The sequence below is a fragment of the Pelophylax lessonae genome (genome assembly GCF_965119305.1).
Source record: "Pelophylax lessonae genome assembly, chromosome: 9".
In the NCBI taxonomy this organism is placed as follows: Eukaryota; Metazoa; Chordata; class Amphibia; order Anura; family Ranidae; genus Pelophylax; species Pelophylax lessonae.
Window position 1 is genome coordinate 109,806,108 of NC_138776.1, and position 23,027 is coordinate 109,829,134.

Below are 23,027 nucleotides of genomic sequence, written 5' to 3' on the forward strand. Positions count from 1 at the left end.
ATTTTATGATCTTACAAAAATCTTTTTTTTTTTGCTCGCTGTCTGTTGGAGCTAATTGGATCATATTTTACAGTAGAATTCCTGCCTAACATTAACTAGCCTTAAAGTAATTGTAAAGTCTTGTTTTTTTTTTTTTTCCTATATAAAAATAGTAAACATGTTTATACTGTTGCAGTGGATTTGCACAGAGCAGCCTGAATCTTCCTCTTCTTGGGTCCATCTTCTGCTCTCCTGGCCACTCCCTCCTTTTTCAGTGCCCCCACAGCAAGCAGCTTGCTGTGGGGCACCCAAGCCGAGTCACAGCTCCCTGTGTCCATTCAGACACGGAGCCCCGACTCAGTCCTGCCCCATCTCTCTCCTGATTAGCTAGCTTACTTTGACAGCAACGGCAGCCATTGTCTCAACCAATCAGGAGGGAAAATCTTGGATCGCTGAAACACTCGTGGACATTACTGGGCAGAGAGGGACCTCGGGTAGGGGTTTAGGAGGGGGGGGGGGGCTGCTACGCATTGCATGCATTAAGATAAAAAACCTTGTGACTTTTCAACTCCTGCTACCTATGCTGATTCGAGCTCCAATCCCAGTTGACGCTTAATCAGAGGAAAGGCATCGGTTGGAGGCAGCCAGGACGTCAGCACGCACGGGCCGCACTGCAGGCGGTCCGTGTCACTACGAGAACCGTGTTACATCTCTGAATTCGTTTTGTAAGTGTTTTTATCCAATAAATATGATTTTATAAAGCAATAATGCACTACAAGTCATTTCCTTTCCACTCTTTATATCCATCCATGACCTCAGAGGCGTTGTTCGGTTCTTGGTCCATGGATCCATCCCACACCAGCCTACATAATCATTGACCCTTGTAGGTCTGGTAAGCAGCCAATTCAACCTTTTTTTGGCACATTGGTGGAGCATGCAGCACTTGGAAATGATTAAGTCTTCACCTGTTTGAGCATATCACTTAATTTGGACTTTGTTGATATAACTTTTTTTATTCGCACGGTATTGCACTTGTGTGTGTGTGTATGTGTGTGTGTGTGTGTGTGTGTGTGTGTGTGTGTGTGTGTGTATATATATATATATATATATATATATATATATATATATATATATATATATATGTGTATGTATGTGTGTGTGTGTGTATGTATGTATATGTATATGTATATGTATATATATATATATATATATATATATATGTGTGTGTATGTATATATATATATATATATATATATATATATATATATATATATATATATATAATTATGTAGTACTTTTTCTCCCGGTATCCAGGGAGCTTCAGGTGCAGCAGTTGTGATTAACCACCTCAATACTGGGCACTTTTACCCTCTTACTTCCCAGACCAATCTTTAGTGCTCTCGCACTTTGAACGACAGTTACTCAGTCATGCTACACTGTACCCAAATTACATTTTTATCATTTTGTTCACACAAATAGAGCTTTCTTTTGGTTGTATTTATTCGCCACTGGGTTTTTGTTTTTTTGTTTTTTACGATCCAAGTGAAAAAAGAGCAAAACTTTTGAAAAAAAAAAAAAACTATTTTCTACTTTGTTTCAAAAATAAATCCAATTAAATCAAATTTCGTCATAAATTTAGGCCAGAATGTATTCGGCTACATGTCTTTGGTAAAAAAAAATCCTGATAAGTGTATGATAATAGGGGTGTAATTGCAAGATTATCTATGCCATGTGTTTCATGTGTGTGAAAGTGAGTCTACAAGCTAGGCTACGTATCATTGACAATTGATCAATCCTGATGTACTGACTACCTATCTCATTTCTTGAGGCTCTAAAATGTCAGGACAGTACAAATACCCCCCCCCCCCCAAAATTAGCTTTTTGTAAAGACGACAGTCCAAGGTATTTAGTAAGAGGCATAGTGAGTTTTTTGAAGTTGCAATTTTTTGCCCACAATAGTTTGGGTAATAAAGATTTTATTTTTCCCCACAAAATTGTCATATTAACAAGTTATTTCTTACACATGGCATAGATAAACTTGCAATTACACCCCAGAATACATTCTGTTACTCCTCCTGAGTATGGCGATACCACATATGTGAGACTTTTCCACAGCCTGGCCACATACAGAGGCCCAACATCCAAGTAACACTGTCAGACGTTCTAAAGGCATAAATTACACATTTAATTTCCTGAGTACCTCTGACATTTTTGAAGGCCCTGGAGCACCAAGACAAAATAATTACCTACATATTGACCCCATTTTGGAAAGCAAACATCCTAATGTATCTTATGTGAGGCATTGAGTCTTTTGAACATGTCATTTTTTTTCCACAAGTTTTTTAGAAAATGTGAAAAGCAAATGAAAACTTTTTTTTTTTTTTTTTTACACAGTTGTCCATTTAGAAGATATTTCTAATATATAGCATGTACATAGCAAAAATGACACCCTGTATTACATTCTGCTGCTACTCCTGATTATGGCAATACCCCGTGTGTGAGATTTTTCCACAGCCTGGCCACATACAGAGGCCCAACATCCAAGTAGCACCATCTGGCATTCTAGGAGCATAAATTACACATTTCATTTCCCGAGTACCTATCACATTTTTGAAGGCCCTGTGACTGACAGATGTTGATCACTGAGATGTGGCAGATGTTCACTGGGGCAGATATGCGCCTGATCAGACCGATGTGCCGGATGATCATGGACATGTGTGGCAGATGTGTGCTAGGTGAGAAAGTGCTAAAGTGAAAAAGCGTGTATGTATATGTGGAAAGAAAGAAGGGGATGAGGGCTGGATGGAAAGAGATTTTTTTTTTCCCCAAAGAACTTTTAACTGATCACTACAATCTTGCATGTCGTACAATGTTTTTGTCATCTGCAAACAGCCTTGCTAGCTGATCTCCGTGCTATTACTAGAGAACTGTGCAAATACTTGCTGGTGCCACACCATTCTTGTATGCATGTGTCCAAAATATCCTACATTGCTTGCATCATGTAACATTAATGTGTATTGGTAACTTTTAGGTGTGGTTTAATTTATGCTATTCAAAATCTATTTTTCTTTTTGTTATGCAGAGGAATGCTCATTTTGGCTGCCTTTATATGGTAGCCTGTGCTGCCGTTTGGTTGCGCAGCCAGCCTGTTTGACAGATGAAGTCATGGTGGGGTACCTTAACCAACAGGTAAGAACTTGTTTCAGTAGAAAAGAATATTCTGTGGAAATAAGGCTTGTTGCTTCAAGTTTATCTCTAAAATTAAATACCTAAACATTTCTTAAGCTTCCGTAAGATATTTTTTAAAATCATTTAACTGGGTGTAGTACCCTCTGGTGTGTGCTACTAGTAGTGGCAGTGCAGGAAAATGTACTGACTCATGCTTTAAACCTGTGAGTCTTAAATGGATCAGAGTTTACTGGAGTTCAGGGCTGGATGACTCCTACTAGCAGCTCTCTGGGGCCACCCCTGTTTCTGGGACATTGGAGAATGTTCTAGAGCTAGTGTGCTGAGGTTAGGAGGGGCTGCTATGAATATTTATGGGACATCTGCCAACCCCCAGGAATGGGCTGGGAGGGGATTGACAAACTCCCATAAACAAACATGGGCCATGCCAGCAGGGACGTTGGGTGGAAGATGGAGATGCAATGCTGAGGAGAGGCTGTCGGTCTTTGAGGGACCTCTTGCCAGGGAAGAGGGGTTTACCTCGGGCTAGCTGGCCTGGAAGGATCCCATTGAAGAAGGCAGTTGTAGGAGAACCTTCAGGAGAGGCAGTGGGAGAGAGCAAGCAAAGACAAGTGAGTAAGCTCAGCCTGGTGCAGGGACAGAACATGGAGAGAGACTGTCAGCTGTAGCAGTGCTCTCTGAAGACAGCGGTGTGCTCAAGGCTTCATCCTTGCCCTGGAGAATCTCAATGGAAGTGTGCCAGTCAAGACTGGGGAAGCAAGCAGCCAGGTAGGCTGGTATCTTCTGCAGGAGTAGAACGGAGCTCAGGGTCTACAGGCAGGCAGAAGGAGATGCTGTTCACGCCATAAAAGTGCAGTAATTAAACAACTTTATTCCAAAATATGAGTGTAACAACTCCGTGTGTCAAGACGGTGCATGTAGCTGGTAGTGGGTCATCCGCTCAGTGAGGAGGGACGTGTGGCAGAGGGAGCAGAGAGAAGCCGGGTTCTGGCTAAAGTTTGCGCTGTTGTACTTGACACACTGTTAGTATTTACACTCATATTTTGGAATAAAGTTCTTGTACTACTGCACTTATATAGCGCTGCTCTATCCTCTGGGGAGCGAGCGCGCGCCGCTGGAGGCGCGCTCCCGCTTGGTCACGGACTCCCCGCGCGTGTGACCGGCGGACCCGATGTCCGCCGCTCACTCAGCGATCGTCGGGGGAGAGGGAGAAAGGCAGGCAGCTTGTGTAAACAAGCTGCCTGTCATTCTCCCCTGTGTAGGAACCATGATCATACGGTTCTACTATGTAGGACCGTTGATCATTGGTCCTACAGCTCTAGCCACAGCCAATCACAGTTAGAATCACGCCCCTAGGGACACACACAGCCCCTCCCTCTCAAATAAAGTTAACCCCTTCACTGCCAGTGTAATTTTACAGTAACAGTGCATATATATAGCACTGATTACTGTAGAAATGTCACTGGTAACCCCAAAAGTGTCAAAAATGTCAGTCAAGGGTCCGATCTGTCCGCCGCAATGTCGCAGTACCGCAAAAAAAATCGCAGATCGCCGCCATTACGCGTTAAAAAAAAACAACAAAAATGACAAAAATATTTCCCTTTGTTAGTAAACGCAATAACTTTTGCGCAAACCAATCAAAATATGCTTTTTGCGCTTTTTTTTTTTTTTTTTTTACCAAACATATGTAGCATAAAACAAATTGGCCGAAAATGTTAAAATTTTGATTTTTACATTTTTTTTTTTTTGGGGAATTTCATATAAAAAAAGTGAAAAATATTGTTATTTTTGCAAAATTGACTCTCTTTTTTTGTTTATAGCGCAAAAAGTAAAAATCGCACAGGTGATCAAATACCACTAAAAGAAAGCTCTGTTTGTGGGGAAAAAAAGGACGTCAAATTCGTTTAGGTACAGGGTCGCACGACCTCGCAATTGTCCGTTAAAGTCACGCAGTGCCGAATCGCAAAATACCCCCTGGTCTTTCAGCAGCCAAATCCTCCGGGGCTTAAGTGGTTAAAGCCAGCAGCCATTCAGGCACAGCAGTGCCTACCGCCACAAAGACTAACATCCATTTGTGTGGACTATTCCATTTATACCGATCCTTTTCATTGACTGCGCCCTGTCCTACTCTTTTGCCGCCTTGCTCTCTGTTCGCTGATGATTCATAATTTTTTTGTTCGTTCACGCCATAATGTGCTATTTTTATTTACAAAGGGATGGGATGTTCTAGTCTGTAACGGGCTGATGCTTCCCGATCCAAGTTACCAACCCCTAAAAAAACATCAAAAGCAAGCCGAGGACTGCGTTCTGTGTTTGAATGCAGAAGGAAATGCTGTGTGCCTGGCCATTTACCAGTGGGGAATCCTAACTCTTGCAGCTCCTACAAGAGGTGAGCTACATGTGTATAGGAAGTGACTTTCAGATCCCCAAAGGAAATATACTGTGTATTGAGATAGTTGTTATAAATTTAGTTGCAGTGTGTATGAATACACACTGCAACTAAATTTATAACAACTAACAACAGTGTGTATGAATACTGCTTTATTTGCTAGGAAATTAAAGCCTAAAAGGATTTATTGAAGTTCTAAAGGCAGGTATTCTATGCATTAAGGTAATAAAAAATTTAAAAAAAAGTTTTCGTATAGTTACCACATATATTGAGGGATGTTTTGATTGGCAGTTGATTGACTTTTCTATATATGTGATTTTTGCTCACACCATTGGCCTACATCTATGCATATACTATATATCGCAGTATTTTGATACTGATAGTTTAATTTTTTTTTTTCTGTTTATTTGTTTTACATATTTGGTTTTGGTAAGAGTAGTAAGGAACTTGCATACACTTTACTGGATGTTTGAGTGCTATACCTGTAAGAATTTTCATAGTGGCAATTTAGGTGTATAAATACTCATAAATTGTGTGATATTTTTTTATGACTGTGAGTTCACCCCATAATGCTGTGGGAGATGCAACAGAAGATAATCTACTGCAGGTATGCTACATCCTCCTTGTTGATGTGCAAGTCATGGATTAAGCCCCGTACACACGTACCGATTGTCGGCCGTAAATATTCGGCCGACGACCGATCAGCCGATTGTAGGCTTGTTAGTATGATGCTTCCGACAGCCGACAGCGCACTTTTGGCCGAAAAGAATCTGTCGTGCAAGCATTAAAATTTTTGTTGGCCAACACCAGAACGGCCGATTGTTCGCCAGTCAGTACAGAATTCGGCCGACAATCAGCAGATTTGCAAGACTGGGCATGCTCAGAGAAGAAAAAACACAGGGAAAGTTAACCATCACATGACATCACTTCTGCAGTCGGCGGACAAAATTCGTGTGCAGTCTTTTGCACTTTTCAGCGGACACGACAGCCCTGGACAAAAGACGGCCGATCGGTCGGCCGACGATCGGTACGTGTGTACGAGGCATTGCTCTTATCGGCAAGAACCTGATCAAAGCAACAACATATATCGCCACTTGTGACAGACGATGTACAATCTGCAATGTGCGTTTTATGTTGCCAAGGAAAATGGTGTGAAGCAACTTAACCACTTGCCGACCGCCGCCCGACTATATACGGCGGCAGTCAGCCCTCCCAGGCAAAGTGACGTACCGGTATGTCACTAGCCTGGGAGCGAATATGGGGGGCGAGCGCGCGCCGCCGGAGGCGCGCTCCCGCCCCCGCTCATAACCGACGAAGCCGGCGCGTGTGACCGGCGGACCCGATGTCCGCTGGTCACTCACGATCGTTGGGCAGAGAGGGAGAAAGGCAGGTGGCTAGTGTAAACAAAGCCGCCTGTCCTTCTCCCCTGTATAAAAACACAGATGACTCGGTCCTGCTATGTAGGACCGTTGATCTGTGCTATTACACCACTAGCCACATCCAATGACAGTTAGAAACACGCCCCTAGGACACACTTAACCCCTCCCTCTCCAATACAGTTAACTCCTTCACTGCCAGTGTCATTTTTACAGTAACAGTGCATATGTATAGCACTGATTACTGTAGTAATGTCACTGGTACCCCCAAAAGTGTCAAAAATGTCAGTCAAGGGTGCAGTACCGCAAAGAAATCGCAGATCGCCGCCATTACGCATTAAAAAAAAAACAACAAAAATGACAAAAATCTTTCCCTTAGTAAACGCAATAACTTTTGCGCAAACCAATCAAAATACGCTTATTGTGATGTTTTTTTTTTAGCAAACATAGGTAGCAGAAAACAAATTGGCCAGAAATTTAAAAAAAAAAATAGATTTTTACATTTTTTTGGGGGGAATTTCATATAAAATGTGAAAAATATTATTTGTCGCTCTTTTTTTTGTTTATAGCGCATGATCAAAAAATCGCACAGGTGATCAAATACCACCAAAAGAAAGCTCTGTTTGTGGGGAAAAAAAAGGACATCAAATTCGTTTGGGTACAGCGTTGCACGACCGCGCAATTGTCCGTTAAAGTCACGCAGTGCCGAATCGCAAAATACCCCCTGGTCAGGAAGGGGGTAAAATCTTCCGGGGCTTCAGTGGTTAAATCTTGAATTTATGTCTATTTGTCTTTGGGTGTTTTTTGAAAAAATTGTATTTATTACTCTAGACTGACATTTTTCGATTTGCTCAATGCAGAAAACAATATTGTATAGTAACCTGAAACTAACAGCCATTGAATGAAGGTAATAGCTTGTTTCCGTCCTTGCTTTTAACACCGTTAAGACTAGGCTAATGACGGTAAGCCAGAAGAGATTTTTAAAAAGAGCTAAAACCTAAAGAAATTATTTGTGCTAGTTCTATATTGGATAGGGAGAGAGAAGCAGGGCTTTCTTTTTTCAAACAACCAATTCACTCCTGCTTTTCCAGTTGCTAGGGTATTTAGAACATGTAAGGAAAACCCTGATTCATCGCTACAAGGAAAACACAAATTGTTCTTTAGCTATATACACAGAGCATAATAGGTTTGCTTGAAATGTAAAAATAGCAACAGGATAATAAATAATTCATCTTACACTCCCATATGTCCACTGTAACTAATCAGGCATGACATGGTCATCTGTTGTTAGATGAGCAGAGTAATTGTCTAACGAATCTGTGTCACTGTAAATACGCAGCCTGTCATAAAGAGTTGTTTCTAGGATTGTTTATGGTTCAAACATTGTCTATTATTCGTGGATTTAGCCAGCTGCTTTACTGTTAATTTTTTTTCCTGACCCTTGTTAAATTGATAAAATGGATGTCCTCTCTGACAAACATTTAAAGGCTTAGAGGGCAGTTCACTAAGATAAATACTGCATGTATTCATGTGGTATATTAGGAGCAGGTCCTTCACTAAAAAAGTGTTTAATGCCTCCATGCATTCATGTGTTTTGTTTTTTTTTTTTTTTATATATATATAAAAAAGGAAAAAAATGTATTTTTTTTTTACACCTTTTAACCTCAAACTGGACCTCCTAGCTGCAGCAGGTAGTGACATTTAGCAAAGATATTCCTACCACTGCTAAATGTAACCGTTCTGGCTCAGAGATGCTCATTAGGGAGCTGGCAATCACTGGCATCCTAACAACCAGTGATTAATCCCTGCCCTTCTCATTCAGCTGTCAGCTATGGATTGGTAACAAAAGAGCCTGGGCAGTGTTTAAAATTGTGAGAGGCTCCCCCCCCCCCCCAAAAAAAAAAATTCCATACCAGACCTTAATCAACGCATGCATCCTGGCAGACAAGGAAAGGAGGAGAGGAGGGGGAGAGACAATGTGTGCCCCCCCCCCAACCATACCATACCAGGCCATATGCCCTCAACCTGGGAGGAGTTCAGTGTCCATAGTCCCCAGCTAAAGCACCTTGTCCCCATGGTGATGAAGATAAGGGCCTCTTCCCCAGCACCACTTGCCTGGTGATTGTAGGGGCTGTGGGCAGGGAGCTTATTGGAGTCTGGAAGGCCCCTTAGGCCCCTTTAAGGATAAGTGGGCACCCAGATACTACTGGCCCCTTATGTAAATGAGTAAGGGGTACAGGGTACTATGTGTAAAAGAGAGGAAGTGATTGGCGCTGCCAGATGTAGGGTATTTAAACAGATAAATGGAATGGGTTGTCTGATAGTGGTTAGTTAATATCGAATATGGTATATAGAGTTAACCTTTACAAAACAAGGCGATTGGTGTTATATTGAACAAAAATCTCCTCTACAGTGTGTAACAACACGACAATATAGACGTATAGGTATATTTGTGTGTATAAAAGTGCAAAGTGCTAGAGAATGAGTGATAAACCACCCAAATCATAAATATATAAATCCAGTGGAAAATCCCAAAAATAAAGAAAGTGCTATGTGCAATGGGTGTGATCTCCCAAAATAAAAATATAAATATTAATATAAAAAGAGATTGATTAATCCGACTGTATTCAAAGGGGAGATTCCCAAAGCCCAGTGGGTGAATTTTATAGTGATAAATTGGTGAACTAGCTCCAATTAAAAATGCATATATGTTCTTATCAAGGGGTACTATGTACCCCTACTCATTCAGAAAAAAGTACCATGGAAATAACACCCAAGCGTTAGAAAAGTCCTTTATTTAAAAACAAAAAGCTCGAGACCCACCTAAACAGTCGGATCCTGTCGCTTCCCTCATGCCTAATGACTTCTCTAATAAGTACCCACCACTGCAGTAAACAAAGGGGCGGGGTCACCAGGGTGACATCATTGACTATATATGGACATCTGAGATCTGTTTAGGAACCACAACCTTCATCTAATACTGCCGTAGTACCTTCTAGACAGACAGAGCCCTCTGTCACTCAAGCAGCAGTTTTCAAAGCAAGAGATCCTCTAATCCTCCTCCTCAGCCTTCTACATAAAGATAGGTAACGTCGGCAAGTCGGGGGACTGTTCATCTTGTGGGGTCCCTTGGTAGTTTACCTTACTGTTACTTGGATGCTTAGACTTCCCCTGTAGCCTCCATTTTTGAGGTATTACACCTCCCCAGTTTTATAAGTAATAATGATAGTTTCCCTGCACTTAAGTTAAAATATTATAAAACCTCCTTGAGCTGCTGAACACTGAAATATCCCCCTGGATTTTAGGGATGCAAGAGAAAAAGTAGAAAGTGAAGCGCTCAAGTGTAAAACACTTTTAGATCCTATATCAAACCTAAATATTCACCTGACCATAGAACATAAATATTCAACAGTGCTTAAAAAAACTCTGTAGATGATAATCCAAACCTCAGTAATAATATTTTCAACACCAGTGACAAAACCTGTGTGTGAGGTCTTGCACTACATTGCACCTCCTCTTTCTTATTAAGCAATTAAACCCAATACCTTTTATATAGTTTACAAAATATATAATTATTCCTATCAAGTTCTCAGCCCTAAAAGTTACAGTATTTACTGTATGAAATCAGCACTATGGTGCACCTCACCCTCTTCCAACACACTGTGATTATTGTAAGTCCATATAATAGTTTCTTTGAGATCTTTCAATACCTCTTCCAATCCATGCTCCACCTCCTTATCGGAGCTCCCTGCTCTCCTTTCTGTGCCACACACTTGCCAATGTTTGTGGACGCCTTCATTCGATTAGTGGGTCTACAAGTAACTTTTTACATGTATCCAAGGTTTTCTTTTTACGACATTCCTCTTCTTAAACACCAATCCCCAGTGCTAACAAACCAGGTATAGCTTCTAGTCTTGTACAGGAGTTTGCCATCTCGAGTGCCTTTTTATAAAAAAAAAAAATACCCAGTTTCAAAGTTAGCATCATTTAGATTTTTTTTTTTCTCCAAGCCTAAGGGTTTTACGTACCTTCTATCAATTTTCATTTTTATGCTTTGAGGGTTCTCTCATCCATGATTGTCTCTTATGAGATTGGTTGTAAAATCCGGTAACACCCTTCGTTATGGACCTCTGCTTCCCTGAAATCAAAGGTTGAAAATGTTCAGTTTAAGCCTCCTGCTGTTGATTGGCTGATCTTTCTTTGAACATGCTATATCTGCCCAACTTTCTTTCCCAGAATTTAAGGTTAGTTATGCTAGACTTACAGTAAGCCCTGTGATGATGTGGATTGGGCACCCCAAAAAGACTGCATGAGAGGGTCAGACAGCCATGTTGTTCAGGCCCAGGTCACCTGTGACTTTTTTTTAAATAAGAGGCAGGACATGGCTACCTTAGGACTTCATTTCATCCAAATAACAGATGTTTAGCTGCTTCCCAGAACAATCTTAGAAGTCCATTGAGAGGACACCAATACATGTTTGTCTCACTCAAAAAGCCTTATCATTCAGTCTAAATTTAAGTATTTAGGTAAGCAAGCAGATATCCTCTTCACCAATCCCCTATTGTAAATCGCTCAGCTGGAGTAGCCAGCAAATACACATTGCTATCTATCTTTTCTGGTGGAATCAAAATTTAGTGCATTTCATAACTCCTGAGATAACAGTACAGCCATAATAAAAACATGTATGTATCTGTATCATATAACTTTTAGCCCAAACACTACTATCCAAGGAGGAATCAGAGCGGGTTAGGCCCATTACCTCACCTAGCTAAAATCGCTGTCTGATGCCTATCATATTTGGATTACTTTAAAAAGAAATTCTGGACAACAATATACCAGTTACCAGAATGCAGCCTGTACATATATGAAGATATTAATATAATATATAAAACTGTATTATAGGAAGTGGCCACTGCATTGCCGTAAACCTGTGACATTCCATTGGCCACTGATGACCTGGGTACTCGGATTAGATAGACTATACCTCCAAGGGTGGTACTCCCATGACGCATGTGATAATTTCTCAATATTAACCACCAGCTACCCTATGGATAACAGCGCTACCTAAAACATCTAATCTGAACCATGAATGTGAATATAATACCAGAAGTCATTCCACTAATAAATGTCCAAATATGATGTCATTTGCTATAAACTAATGCATTATGTAAATCTGTATCTTTTTTTAAAAGACCTGCAGCTCAGACAAAGTGCTTCAAAACGAAAATAAAGCAGGAATTGCTCCACAGTGTTTTCTCTCCTGAAGGATCGGTTTACATAGATTGCAGACCAAACTCACCAGAGGATTTTGACTCGCATTTTGTGTGATTGAAGCCCCGTACACACGTACCGATCGTCGGCCGAACGATCGGCCGTCTTTTGTCCAGGGCTGTCCTGTCTGTTGAAAACTGCAAAAGACTGCACACGAATTTTGTCGGCCAACAACAGCCGATTGCAGAAGTGATGTTATGTGATGGTTAACTTTCCTTGTCTTTTTTTTCTTTTCTGAGCATGCCCAGTCTTGCTAATCTGCTGTCTGTCGGCCGAAATCTGTACTGACTGGCGAACAATCGGCCGTTCTGGTGTTGGCCAACAAAAATTTTAATGCTTGCACGACAGATTCTGTTCGGCCGATAATGCGCTGTCGAAAGCATCATACTAACAAGCCTACAATCGGCCGATCGGTCGTCAGCCGAATATTTACGGCCGACAATCGGTACGTGTGTACGGGGCTTTAGAGTCAAAACCAGCATGTGTTTTTATATATTGGGTATTCTATTTTCTATATGCGCCATAGTTCCTCCCCACTGTTCTCCCGGTCTAAGTAGTTGTTCCGACTTGGATATGGAGCAGTTTTCCTAATCTAATAGTAGGAAAGAAGGAAAGGGATCCCACATAGTAAAAAGTAAAGTGTTTTTTTTTCCTTATTAAAGCAGAGCTCCACCCAAAAGGGGAAAGTGCCGCTTGTTAGCCTCTCCCCCCCCCCCCCCTCTGCTGCCATATTTGGCACCTTTCGGGGGGTGGGGGGGGAGTAGGTACCTGGTTGTTGACAGGTACCCGCTCCCACTTCCGGCTGACTTCAACGCGGCAAACTCAGACAGAGGTTCTGCCCCTCTCCTCCTTCCTCCACCACTGGACCATTCACAAAGCTCAGTGTGCTTCACGCATGCGCAGTAGGGAACCGGCTGTGAAGCCTAAAGGCTTCATTGCCAGTTTCCATTAGCTGAGATGGCGGCAGCAGCTCCTGAGAGCCGATTTGAAAAATTGGCTTGGGTGAAGACAGGATTCATGGATCGGTAAGTGTCCTAATATTCAAAGCCAGCAGCTTACAGTATTTGTAGCTGCTGACTTTTATTTTTTTTCTGAGGGAACCTGGAGCTCGGCTTTAAGAAAAAATGTGCTTACATAGTAAGGAGCAGTGTTTGCCTTAAAAAACCTTTTGCTTTCCCACATTAAATATGGCCACCACATATCCCAGATGCCGGAAATGTGACGTCAAACCGGATCTTGCTGCCCAACTAATTTCCTCATAGGAAATGACATCGTCGGGTGCCAACAATGGAACATTATTTCAATAAAACAATAATATTTCAAAATCATTATCCATTGTCGCTAAGGCCCCTTTCACACGAATGGTCTGATCAGTTCCGCCTGTCCATCTTTTAGGCGGACCCGATTGGACTAGAGATCGACAGATTATCGGCAAAGCCAATATATCGAGGGCCGATATGCACTTTCCCAGATATATCGTAATCGGCCTTTTGATTTACCTATATTGCTGATATTTCGGGAAAGTGCATATACCGGGGAGATGCCTGCAGCTAGAGACATCACCCTGGTACCAGTGTCCATAGCCAAATGGTCGGCTGTCTTGTAATGACAACCGATGCGGCTCAGAAGCCGCTCGGCTGTCATTCCAAGGAGCAGGAGGGGACGCCCCCCCTCCCTCTTGCCGCCTTCCGCGGCTCGCCTGGGTCTCCTGCCCCACAGGGAGACCCGGGCATCCTAAATTCACCGCCGCTGTCTGACATCACTTCCGGGTACTGGCGGCGCCGAATTCAAAAACTTAGAGCATTCAAAACTGCCAAACTTGGCATTTTGAATGCTTTTAAATGCAGAGGAGGAGTTTGGGGTCTTTTAGACCCCCCCAGATCCTTCCACCACGGTACCACATTAAAAAAAAAAAAAAAAGATGTAATGTCCGAAAATATCGGCCGATACCGATATCTGATGACCAAAAAATCAGTATCGGCAGTAAAAATATATTGGTCGATCACTAAATTGGACCCTCCGTTCTCCTATATAGAGTGGCGGATATCAATGGACTTGTGTCTGTTTACATCTGCCTACCGTCGATCCAGCAAAAACAAACAGAAGGGGACCTGTTCTCCCTCTGTCTGGCTGGATCAGAGGGCAGTTGGGTATAAACGGACAGCTGGTTTGTGTACATCCGACTACCCGTAGAACAGAGTGGGCTGTGTCTGTGTCTGCTCTGCATAAGCGCAGTGAGCATGGACCTGTCATCTGCCTGCTCCACTCAGCTCAGCAGTGGCTCAACGAACAGATCACCTGCTGAGAAAACTGGATTCAGCCCATATGAAAGGGGCCAAATGCACTAATGCAGAACTTAAAGAAACCCAGTCTCTTTGCAGAGCGCTACTATATGGTGGTACGTGTCGATGGGCAAATTCTATCTGGTGGCAGCTTGAAGTTTAAAGGGTTAACTGCACAGTTGACCAAATCCAGCAACGATCGCTCTGTCTGTCAGTCTGCTGGCACGTCCGTCACAAGCCATTCCTGCAGCTATTACACATGCTATGTCTGAATTTCCCCTTAGGAATATTTTTTTTTTTTTTTTCACTGACTTTGGCCAGTGAATATTTCTTGATGATCATGTTATGTTTCTCTAGTTTTTTTCCTGTTCAGGTAGTGTGGTTTTCCACCTCTTCTGTGACATGGCTCTGTACTGCTTGCTCACAAACTGAGGCATGAAGGTTAAAGGCGGGGTTATATAGGGGCTGACCTAATGGTTTTATTCCAGTGTCCCAACCTCCTGTAGGCAACAGTATAATCTGACTGTTTAAGAATTCTTAAATTCTTGTGTCCCTCAAACTTCAAGAAAGTAATTTTAGAGTTTAAGTGCAATGATCTTTTTCATATTGACTGCATTTTGCATAGGCTATGCTGTTTCAATTTTGATTTTGTGATTGTTCCAGGAAATGGTTGGTGGTGTTCGCAGCTGCATCAAGCTATACTGTGTGCTGAAAGGTGCTAATCTTCTCTGCTACTACACTCCAGAAGAGATTGAGGCAAAAATTGAACCAACAATGACTATTCCTATTAACAAGGTATGCTATTTGATTTCCTCTCAATTTTTTTTTCCTTATTTGAAGTCCAAATTTGTGTAGTTGAGTTCCCTCGGCTACTGGAAACTGTGTAAAGTTACATGCTGGCACATCTAGGCACCTGCATAGTCGTGGACAGGCTATAGATTTTCAATTATTTAGACATCCTTAACAATTTGTTGATAAGCTTTACAACAAGCTTTCCCTAACCACTATAATTACTTACATTGTGGATCACTTCATCCTCGAGGTTCAAAGCAGAGGCTTGCTGGTTGTAGTCTTTGTCGCAACAGCTCAGCTTACTCTGCAATCCCTGCTCACGACTCCTATGCTATGTTTGCATTAGGTTAGAAGGCTTAGAAGAGGACATTTATTGCTGGTAAATATTTGAATGTCTAATGGGCACCCCTCTTTTTAAAGGGATACAATCACATCTCAATATTACTTGGTCAATATTGATATTTTATATGTAAAATGGGCAACCATATGTCTCTCCTCAAAATATATTTGTGACTATATATGCAATGGGCTTAAAATTATGGTGGTTTTTTGCACGTGGGCAAATCAACATTTAGAAGCGGAGCCGAAGAGCAGAAAAAAACACTGAATGTGCTTAAATGCTAGATGCAATTAGGCACGTTTTGAGTGTTAACATATTCGGTTGGCCAGAACAAATTTAATATTATTGCCAAAGGCATCCATTAGTACTGGTACGCTCTTGATACATCCTAAAAATTTGCAATACATTGCTTTAGGCACAATGTTTTTATTTTTTAAAAGCAACATTTCTCCCACCAGAAGTTCTAGTGTTCAGAGGATAAAATCAAATGCATTATAACAAACCCAGGTATAATATGGACGGACCATTTAGGGGGTTTAATTTATAAATGTTTTCACCCAAGATTTACATACAATTTTTATATAAATAAAAAAAAAAATTAAAGTGTTGATTTTGGTTGAAAGCATTAGGTAGACTCCAGAATGTTCTGTCCAAATGATGTGTGTGTTTTCTGGAAGTTTTTAACCCCTCCACATCGACCATACGCAAACGTACGACCCCACTGGACTGGGTTTTTTTCCCGTGAGGCCGCATATTTGTTTATATCTTTCTGTTTGGAGCGCACCCCCAGCACAGAGACTGGGGTTTCACAAAAAGTCCCTGGCCCTGTTCTAATGACATGACTCAGAACGTACAATTCTGGGTCACCTGATCGCTGTAATAGCCTCTGATTGGCTATCACAGTGATCAGTCACTGTGAAGCCCGCCCCTGTGTTTTCTGTCTCTGTGAATGGACGAGAGAGATACAATGCATCCTTCTGTCCTTGCTGAGATGTGGGGGAAAAAATGAAATCTAAAAAAATTACCTAGATAAAGGTTCGATTTAGCTCAGTGCCAAAGTTAGTGTTTGGATCAAGGTCAGGGTCAGTATTTTTTGGACATGATTATTTTTTTAATTGGTGTCCCTGTCGGGGTGTTTTTAGGTAGGATTGAAAAAGAGCCAAATGTGCACTAATATTTCTGGGTTGTATTAACCACTTAAGTCCCGGAAGATTTTACCCCCTTCCTGACCAGGCCCTATTTTGCGATTTGGAACTGCGTGATAACGGACAATTGCGCGGTCGTGCGATGCTGTACCTAAACTAAATTTCTCTGTCGCTCATTGACAGACGTAGTCCTCTTTGATTAATATCAAATTGGGTTATACTGCCCTCTACAGGAGTAGGACACTAGGCAGAAGAAAACGTTCTGGCCCCACCTTAGGGGCAGTCCCACAGGGTATATCCTCTTCCTCTCTGCTACAGGAAATCTGTTTTTTTCTGTCTAGTCAGGAGTAAGGACCTAAGTTACTTGCTGGGATCTTTGGTCCTGGCAAGATTTCTTTTAGAAAATTTTTTCTTTTTTAGGTAGCTTTTTTCTCCAGTTTTCCTGTGAGATCTTCAAGCAAATCACGCCGGATCTGGGCGACGGGCTGGATGTTGAGATCCAGTGGTCACCCCAGCCGGCCTACGAGCGCGTGCAGGCCATAGCTCCCCGCTGGGTCGGCCGCGACACATTCAAGCAAGTATGCTAGAGTCGGGCGACGGGCTGGATGTTGAGGTCCAGTGGTCACCCCGGTTCAGCCTACGAGCGTGTGCAGGCCATAGCTCCGCGCTGGTTCGGCCGCGACATAGTCCCACTGGACGGGGACTGACCCTGCGAGTTAAACGTCTCGCCTGGACGCTAATGACCAGCAGAGTCACGGCGTCCATATTGGTCGACAGCCCCCCACCTCGGTGGAGAGGGGTTCTGTTAAGAGGGGGTGCCGTCAGTTCCGGTATGGTGAGTAGATGTTCCCCCTTCCCCCTGTCGGGTTTTTGGGATACGGGCCCCTCTGTGGATGGTCGGACCTTTTTTTGATATTCAGGTTCTCCCTCTATCCTATGACATGTTCACAAATCTCCCTGTGATAGTGTGACTTGGTTTGGGAGCTGACGTTGCAGCAGCCTTGGTTTGGGAGCGGACACTCCAGCAGGCTTGGTTTGGGAGCTGACACTCCAGCAGGCTTGGTTTGGGAGCTGACACTCCAGCAGGCTTGGTTTGGGAGCTGACACTCCAGCAGGCTTGGTTTGGGAGCTGACACTCCAGCAGGCTTGGTTTGGGAGCTGACGTTCCAGCAGGCTTGGTTTGGGAGCTGACGTTCCAGCAGGCTTGGTTTGGGAGCTGACGTTCCAGCAGGCTTGGTTTGGGAGCTGACGTTCCAGCAGGCTTGGTTTGGGAGCTGACGTTCCAGCAGGCTTGGTTTGGGAGCTGACGTTCCAGCAGGCTTGGTTTGGGAGCTGACGTTCCAGCAGGCTTGGTTTGGGAGCTGACGTTCCAGCAGGCTTGGTTTGGGAGCTGACGTTCCAGCAGGCTTGGTTTGGGAGCTGACGTTCCAGCAGGCTTGGTTTGGGAGCTGACGTTCCAGCAGGCTTGGTTTGGGAGCTGACGTTCCAGCAGGCTTGGTTTGGGAGCTGACGTTCCAGCAGGCTTGGTTTGGGAGCTGACGTTCCAGCAGGCTTGGTTTGGGAGCTGACGTTCCAGCAGCCTTGGTTTGGGAGCTGACGTTCCAGCAGCCTTGGTTTGGGAGCTGACGTTCCAGCAGCCTTGGTTTGGGAGCTGACGTTCCAGCAGCCTTGGTTTGGGAGCTGACGTTCCAGCAGCCTTGGTTTGGGAGCTGACGTTCCAGCAGCCTTGGTTTGGGAGCTGACGTTCCAGCAGCCTTGGTTTGGCTGACTATTTGAAACATAGAATACTGGCATTTAGGTAAGGGGCAAGCACCTACCTTATACAGAGGGATGCAGAGGCTATCGCCATCCTTCCGCAGGCCGCACTCACAGGCCGCCGCCAGCCTTTCATAAGCCGTCCGCAGGCCGCCGCTAATCCTCCGGAGGAGCCACACAAAGATCGGCAGTCCGCCGCCATCTTGCTGTAGACCGCACGCCACAGACTGCATTGTCTACAGAGGCCGCCCCGCAGGTCACGCAGGCCGCCATTTTGCCGTAGCCTGGTGTCTCCTGCATGGGGGCGGCCATGTTTGATGTACCCAGCTACCTCGAGGAGTAGCTGGGAGCGCCGGAAGGTGTGTAAAAGGGGGCGGGGCCACTTCCTTTACCCAGGAAAGCTATCACAGGACTTCCTAGTCTGCATAGGACAATGCTGACAGCAGTTTGGTAGAAAATTCTCTGCATCAGGTGGTGAGCCCTTGGGGTCTCTCTCTCTCTGTGGGGGTCCAAAGCAGGTACGCTGAGGGGCGCTATTGCGCTGGGGGATTACAGAAAAAAAAAAAAAAAAGAAAAAGTTTTATTTTTCAAAATTTTTTACTGGCAAAGTGTCCTGGATTAACATGGACCCTGCCACACATGTATCTCCACCTGATCCCCTCGAGGTGGCTGCAGGACCCTCCAGTTCCCCACTTACTATTGATGCATTATCAGCGGTTTTAGAGTCTTTTGTATCCCGGGTGGAAGTGGCCTGTCAGGGACAGGGTGCAAGGAAGCGACCCCGGCCCACCCCTATTTCATCTGAAACTTCAGATTCAGAATCTGAGCCTGTCACTGCAGGTGCAGGTCCCTCATCTGGGGCTGGTGTCTCGGGTACTGTCTCCTCAGACAGTGAGGAGGATGTTTCGGCATCCACCATAGCCCAAGAGGAAGCGTTGGTGAACGCACTAATTGTATCGGTCCGGGAAACCTTAAGACTTCAGGTTACACAGTCGGAAGTAGCTGAGACTGAGATCCCTTTTGGTACTAATAAACGGACCAAAATGGCGAAGTATTTCCCTTGCCCAAATGTTTTGGTAATGTAATTAAGGAAGAATGGGGTCATCCTAAACGAACCCCTGCTATTTCCAAACGCATTATTAAGCGTTATTAGTTCGAGGAATCCCTCCTCAAGAAATGGACAGTACCACCTGTGGTGGATTCACCAATTTCCAGATTGAACAAAGCTACGGTTATCCCATTGGAGGACGCCCCGTCCTTTAAGGATCCAGTGGATCGTAAGGTGGAAGCGATGTCTCGCACCATCTTTTCCCTGATTGGGTCAGCTTTAGACCAGTGATTGCAATTGGTTTGGTTTCACAAACATTGACAGAATGGACCAAGTGGTTACGCCGGGAGGGGAGAGGGGAGAAGCATCCCCCAGGCGGTATCAGATCTGCTGGAGCAGATGATACAAGGGCTACAGTTTGTCTGTGACGCTGCTCTAGACGCCACTCCATTATTGGGGCGGGCTTTAATTTCAGCAGTGGTCCTCAGGAGTACACTGTGGCTAAAGTGTTGGTCGGCGGACCAAGGTTCCAAAAAAGCTTTGGCTAATCTCCCCTTTCAGGGGGAGCGCCTATTTGGGGCCAACTTAGATAAGATTATCAAGGATCTCACTGGAGGCAAGAGCACTTTTTTGCCACAAAGTACTAAGGGTAAAGGACCTCGTCAGAGACGGGGGCCTTCCTTTTCCGCTCATAAGAAATTTTTTTCGCTCCGCGGGCGATAAAGCAAAGCCCTCCAAAACTCCTTCAGGAGGTTTCAAGGGGCGCTGGTCGGGCAAACAAAAGTCCGGCTCTGCCAGACCTGAAGATAAGACTACTAAAGCCTGAAGGTGCGCCCCCACCCATACCTGGGGTGGGGGGACGTCTTTGCCGGTTTCCGGATCCATGGCTTTCCAGAATCCCGGACAAGTGGGTTCGCGAAGTCATACGGTCAGGTTACAAGATCGAGTTTCAATCACTCCCACCGGTGCGATTCTTCCCTTCCAATATCCGACTATCCCCGGATCGCCTAGAGGCTTTGCGGGGGGCGGTCACGGATTTAATGCAAAAAGGAGTGGTGGTCCACGTTCCTTGGACAGAGCGTTTTCAAGGGTTTTATTCGAACCTTTTCACAATACCCAGAAAAGAGGGCAAGGTGCGTCCAATTCTGGACTTAAGAGCACTCAATCTTTTTGTCAAGATACAAAAATTCAAAATGGAGTCCATTCGCACAGTAGCGGCCTCCCTGCATCAGGGGAATTTTCTAGCGTCCATAGACATCAAGGATGTCTATCTTCACATTCCCATTTACGCAGGACATCAGCGTTTCCTGCGTTTTTCCGTAGAGGAGAACCATTATCAGTTTGTGGCGTTACCCTTTGGTCTCGCCTAGGCTCCCCCGGTCTTCACAAAGGTGTTGGCCCCAGTTTTGGCGCTGTTGCGACAACGAGGCATAGCAAATCTAGGTTACCTAGACTATCTTCTGCTCCGTGCGGAGTCTCCGCAGACTCTGTTGCTAAACTTGGAGATCACCATGATCTCTTGGCAAGAGTTCGGGTGGCTGGTGAACCTGCAGAAGTCATCTCTGGTTCCCACCAGGAGGCTGGAATATCTGGGTCTAATTTTAGACCCATCCAGGGCTAAAGTATTTCTTCCGGCGGGGAAACTCCGGAAGATTCAATCGTCAGTTGTTACTATCCGACAACTGGCCTTCTCTTCGGACTTGCATGAGGGTCCTGGGTTTGATGGTGGCTTCCTTCGAAGCAGTACCATTTGCCCAGTCCCATACCCGAATCCTTCAAAAAGAGATTCTTCTCAAATGGAATCGGAATCCAGATTCCCTAGACAATCGGATCCGACTGAGCGAGCGGACCAGGGAGTCTCTGGTCTGGTGGCTTCGGTCTCCGATGCTCAGCCAGGGGAAGTCATTTCTTCCAATATACTGGACGATTGTCACCACGGGATGCCAGTCTATCTGGGTGGGGAGGAATTCTTGGCAAATTATTTGCGCAGGGGCTTTGGTCCCTGGAAGAGTCCAGGTTATCGATAAATGTATTAGAACTGAGAGCGATCAAACTTTGTTTGAGTCACTGGACCTAGCAGCTCCAGGGCAGCCCGGTTCGGATACAGTCGGACAATGCCACAGCAGTGGCTTATGTCAATCATCAAGGGGGCACCAAGAGTGTCCTGGCGGCCATAGAAGTGACCAGCATTCTTCGTTGGGCGGAACGATTTGTTCCCGCTCTCTCCGCGGTGTTCATTCCAGGGGTGGAAAATTGGCAGGCAGATTATCTCAGCCATCAGATTCTGGATCAAGGGGAATGGTCTCTTCATCCAGAGGTATTCCACCAACTGTGCCTTCGTTGGGGCACCCCGAATGTGGATCTGTTGGCATCTCGGCTCAACAGGAAAGTGCGGAGGTCTTGTGACTCGCTCCCGCAATCCTCTAGCAGACGCCGCAGACGCTCTGATCGCCCCGTGGGGGCAGTATCAGCTACTGTATGCCTTCCCTCCTCTCAAGTTGCTGCCGAAGCTTCTTCGCAGGATAGAGGTGGAGGGAATCCCAGTTATCCTGGTAGCTCTGGACTGGCCTAGTCGGGCCTGGTACGCCGACCTGGTCAGGCTGGTCGCAGACATACCTTGGCGACTTCCTCTCAGGGAGGATCTGCTGTCGCAGGGACCGATCTTCCATCCTGCTCTACGATCGCTGGCTTTAACGGCCTGGCTATTGAGACCCAGGTGCTGAAGGACAAGGGGTTGTCAACTTCAGTTATTCCTACTCTAAAGCGAGGAAAGCGACTTCCAGAAAGATCTATCATCGCACATGGAAGTCTTATATCGCGTGGTGTGAATCTCTTGGGTTTCCACCACGTTCTTATTCGGTGAACCGAATCTTGGCTTTTCTGCAACAGGGGGTTGAGCAGAAGCTGGCCTTGAGTGCTATCAAGGGTCAGGTTTCAGCATTAGCAATCTTCTTCAGAAGCTTTTGGCTATTCATTCCTTGGTGCGGAATTTCATCCAGGGGGTGCGACATCTGGCTCCACCAGTGCGAGCACCCTTACCGTCCTGGGATCTTAATTTGGTGCTGTCGGTTCTTCAGAAACCTCCCTTTGAAAATATCAGGGAGATTCCCTTGCTTACTTTATCCCAGAAGGTGGCCTTCTTGGGGGCTATCACTTCTGCACGCAGGGTTTCAGAACTGGCTGCATTATCTTGTCGTTCCCCATATCTGGTGGTTCATAGGGATAAGGTTGTTCTTCGTCCGAATCCATCCTTCCTTCCTAAGGTGGTTTCAGAGTTTCATTTGAATAAGGACATTGTATTGTCTTCCCTGTGTCCTAAGCCCAGTCATCCTCGAGAATTTGCGTTGCATTCCTTGGATGTAGTTCGGGTGATCAGGGTATATTTGAATACTACGGATTCATTTCGTAAGACGGATTCACTGTTTGTGATCACAGATGGCCCTAAGAAGGGGTTGCCTGTTTCT

At 44.5% G+C, this 23,027-nt stretch overlaps 1 protein-coding gene across 1 annotated transcript in view; it reads left to right on the top strand.

Moving 5' to 3' along the window:
* RTKN2 (rhotekin 2) overlaps positions 1–23,027 on the top strand; it is a gene marked incomplete at its 5' end in the record, with an annotated part of 154,299 nt that overhangs the window by 101,453 nt on the left and 29,819 nt on the right. Inside the window, 2 exons of the mRNA XM_082268252.1 lie at positions 3,062–3,168; positions 15,147–15,278. Of these exons, the coding sequence (XP_082124378.1) occupies positions 3,062–3,168; positions 15,147–15,278 (239 nt within the window). The remainder of the gene's footprint in view (positions 1–3,061; positions 3,169–15,146; positions 15,279–23,027) is intronic.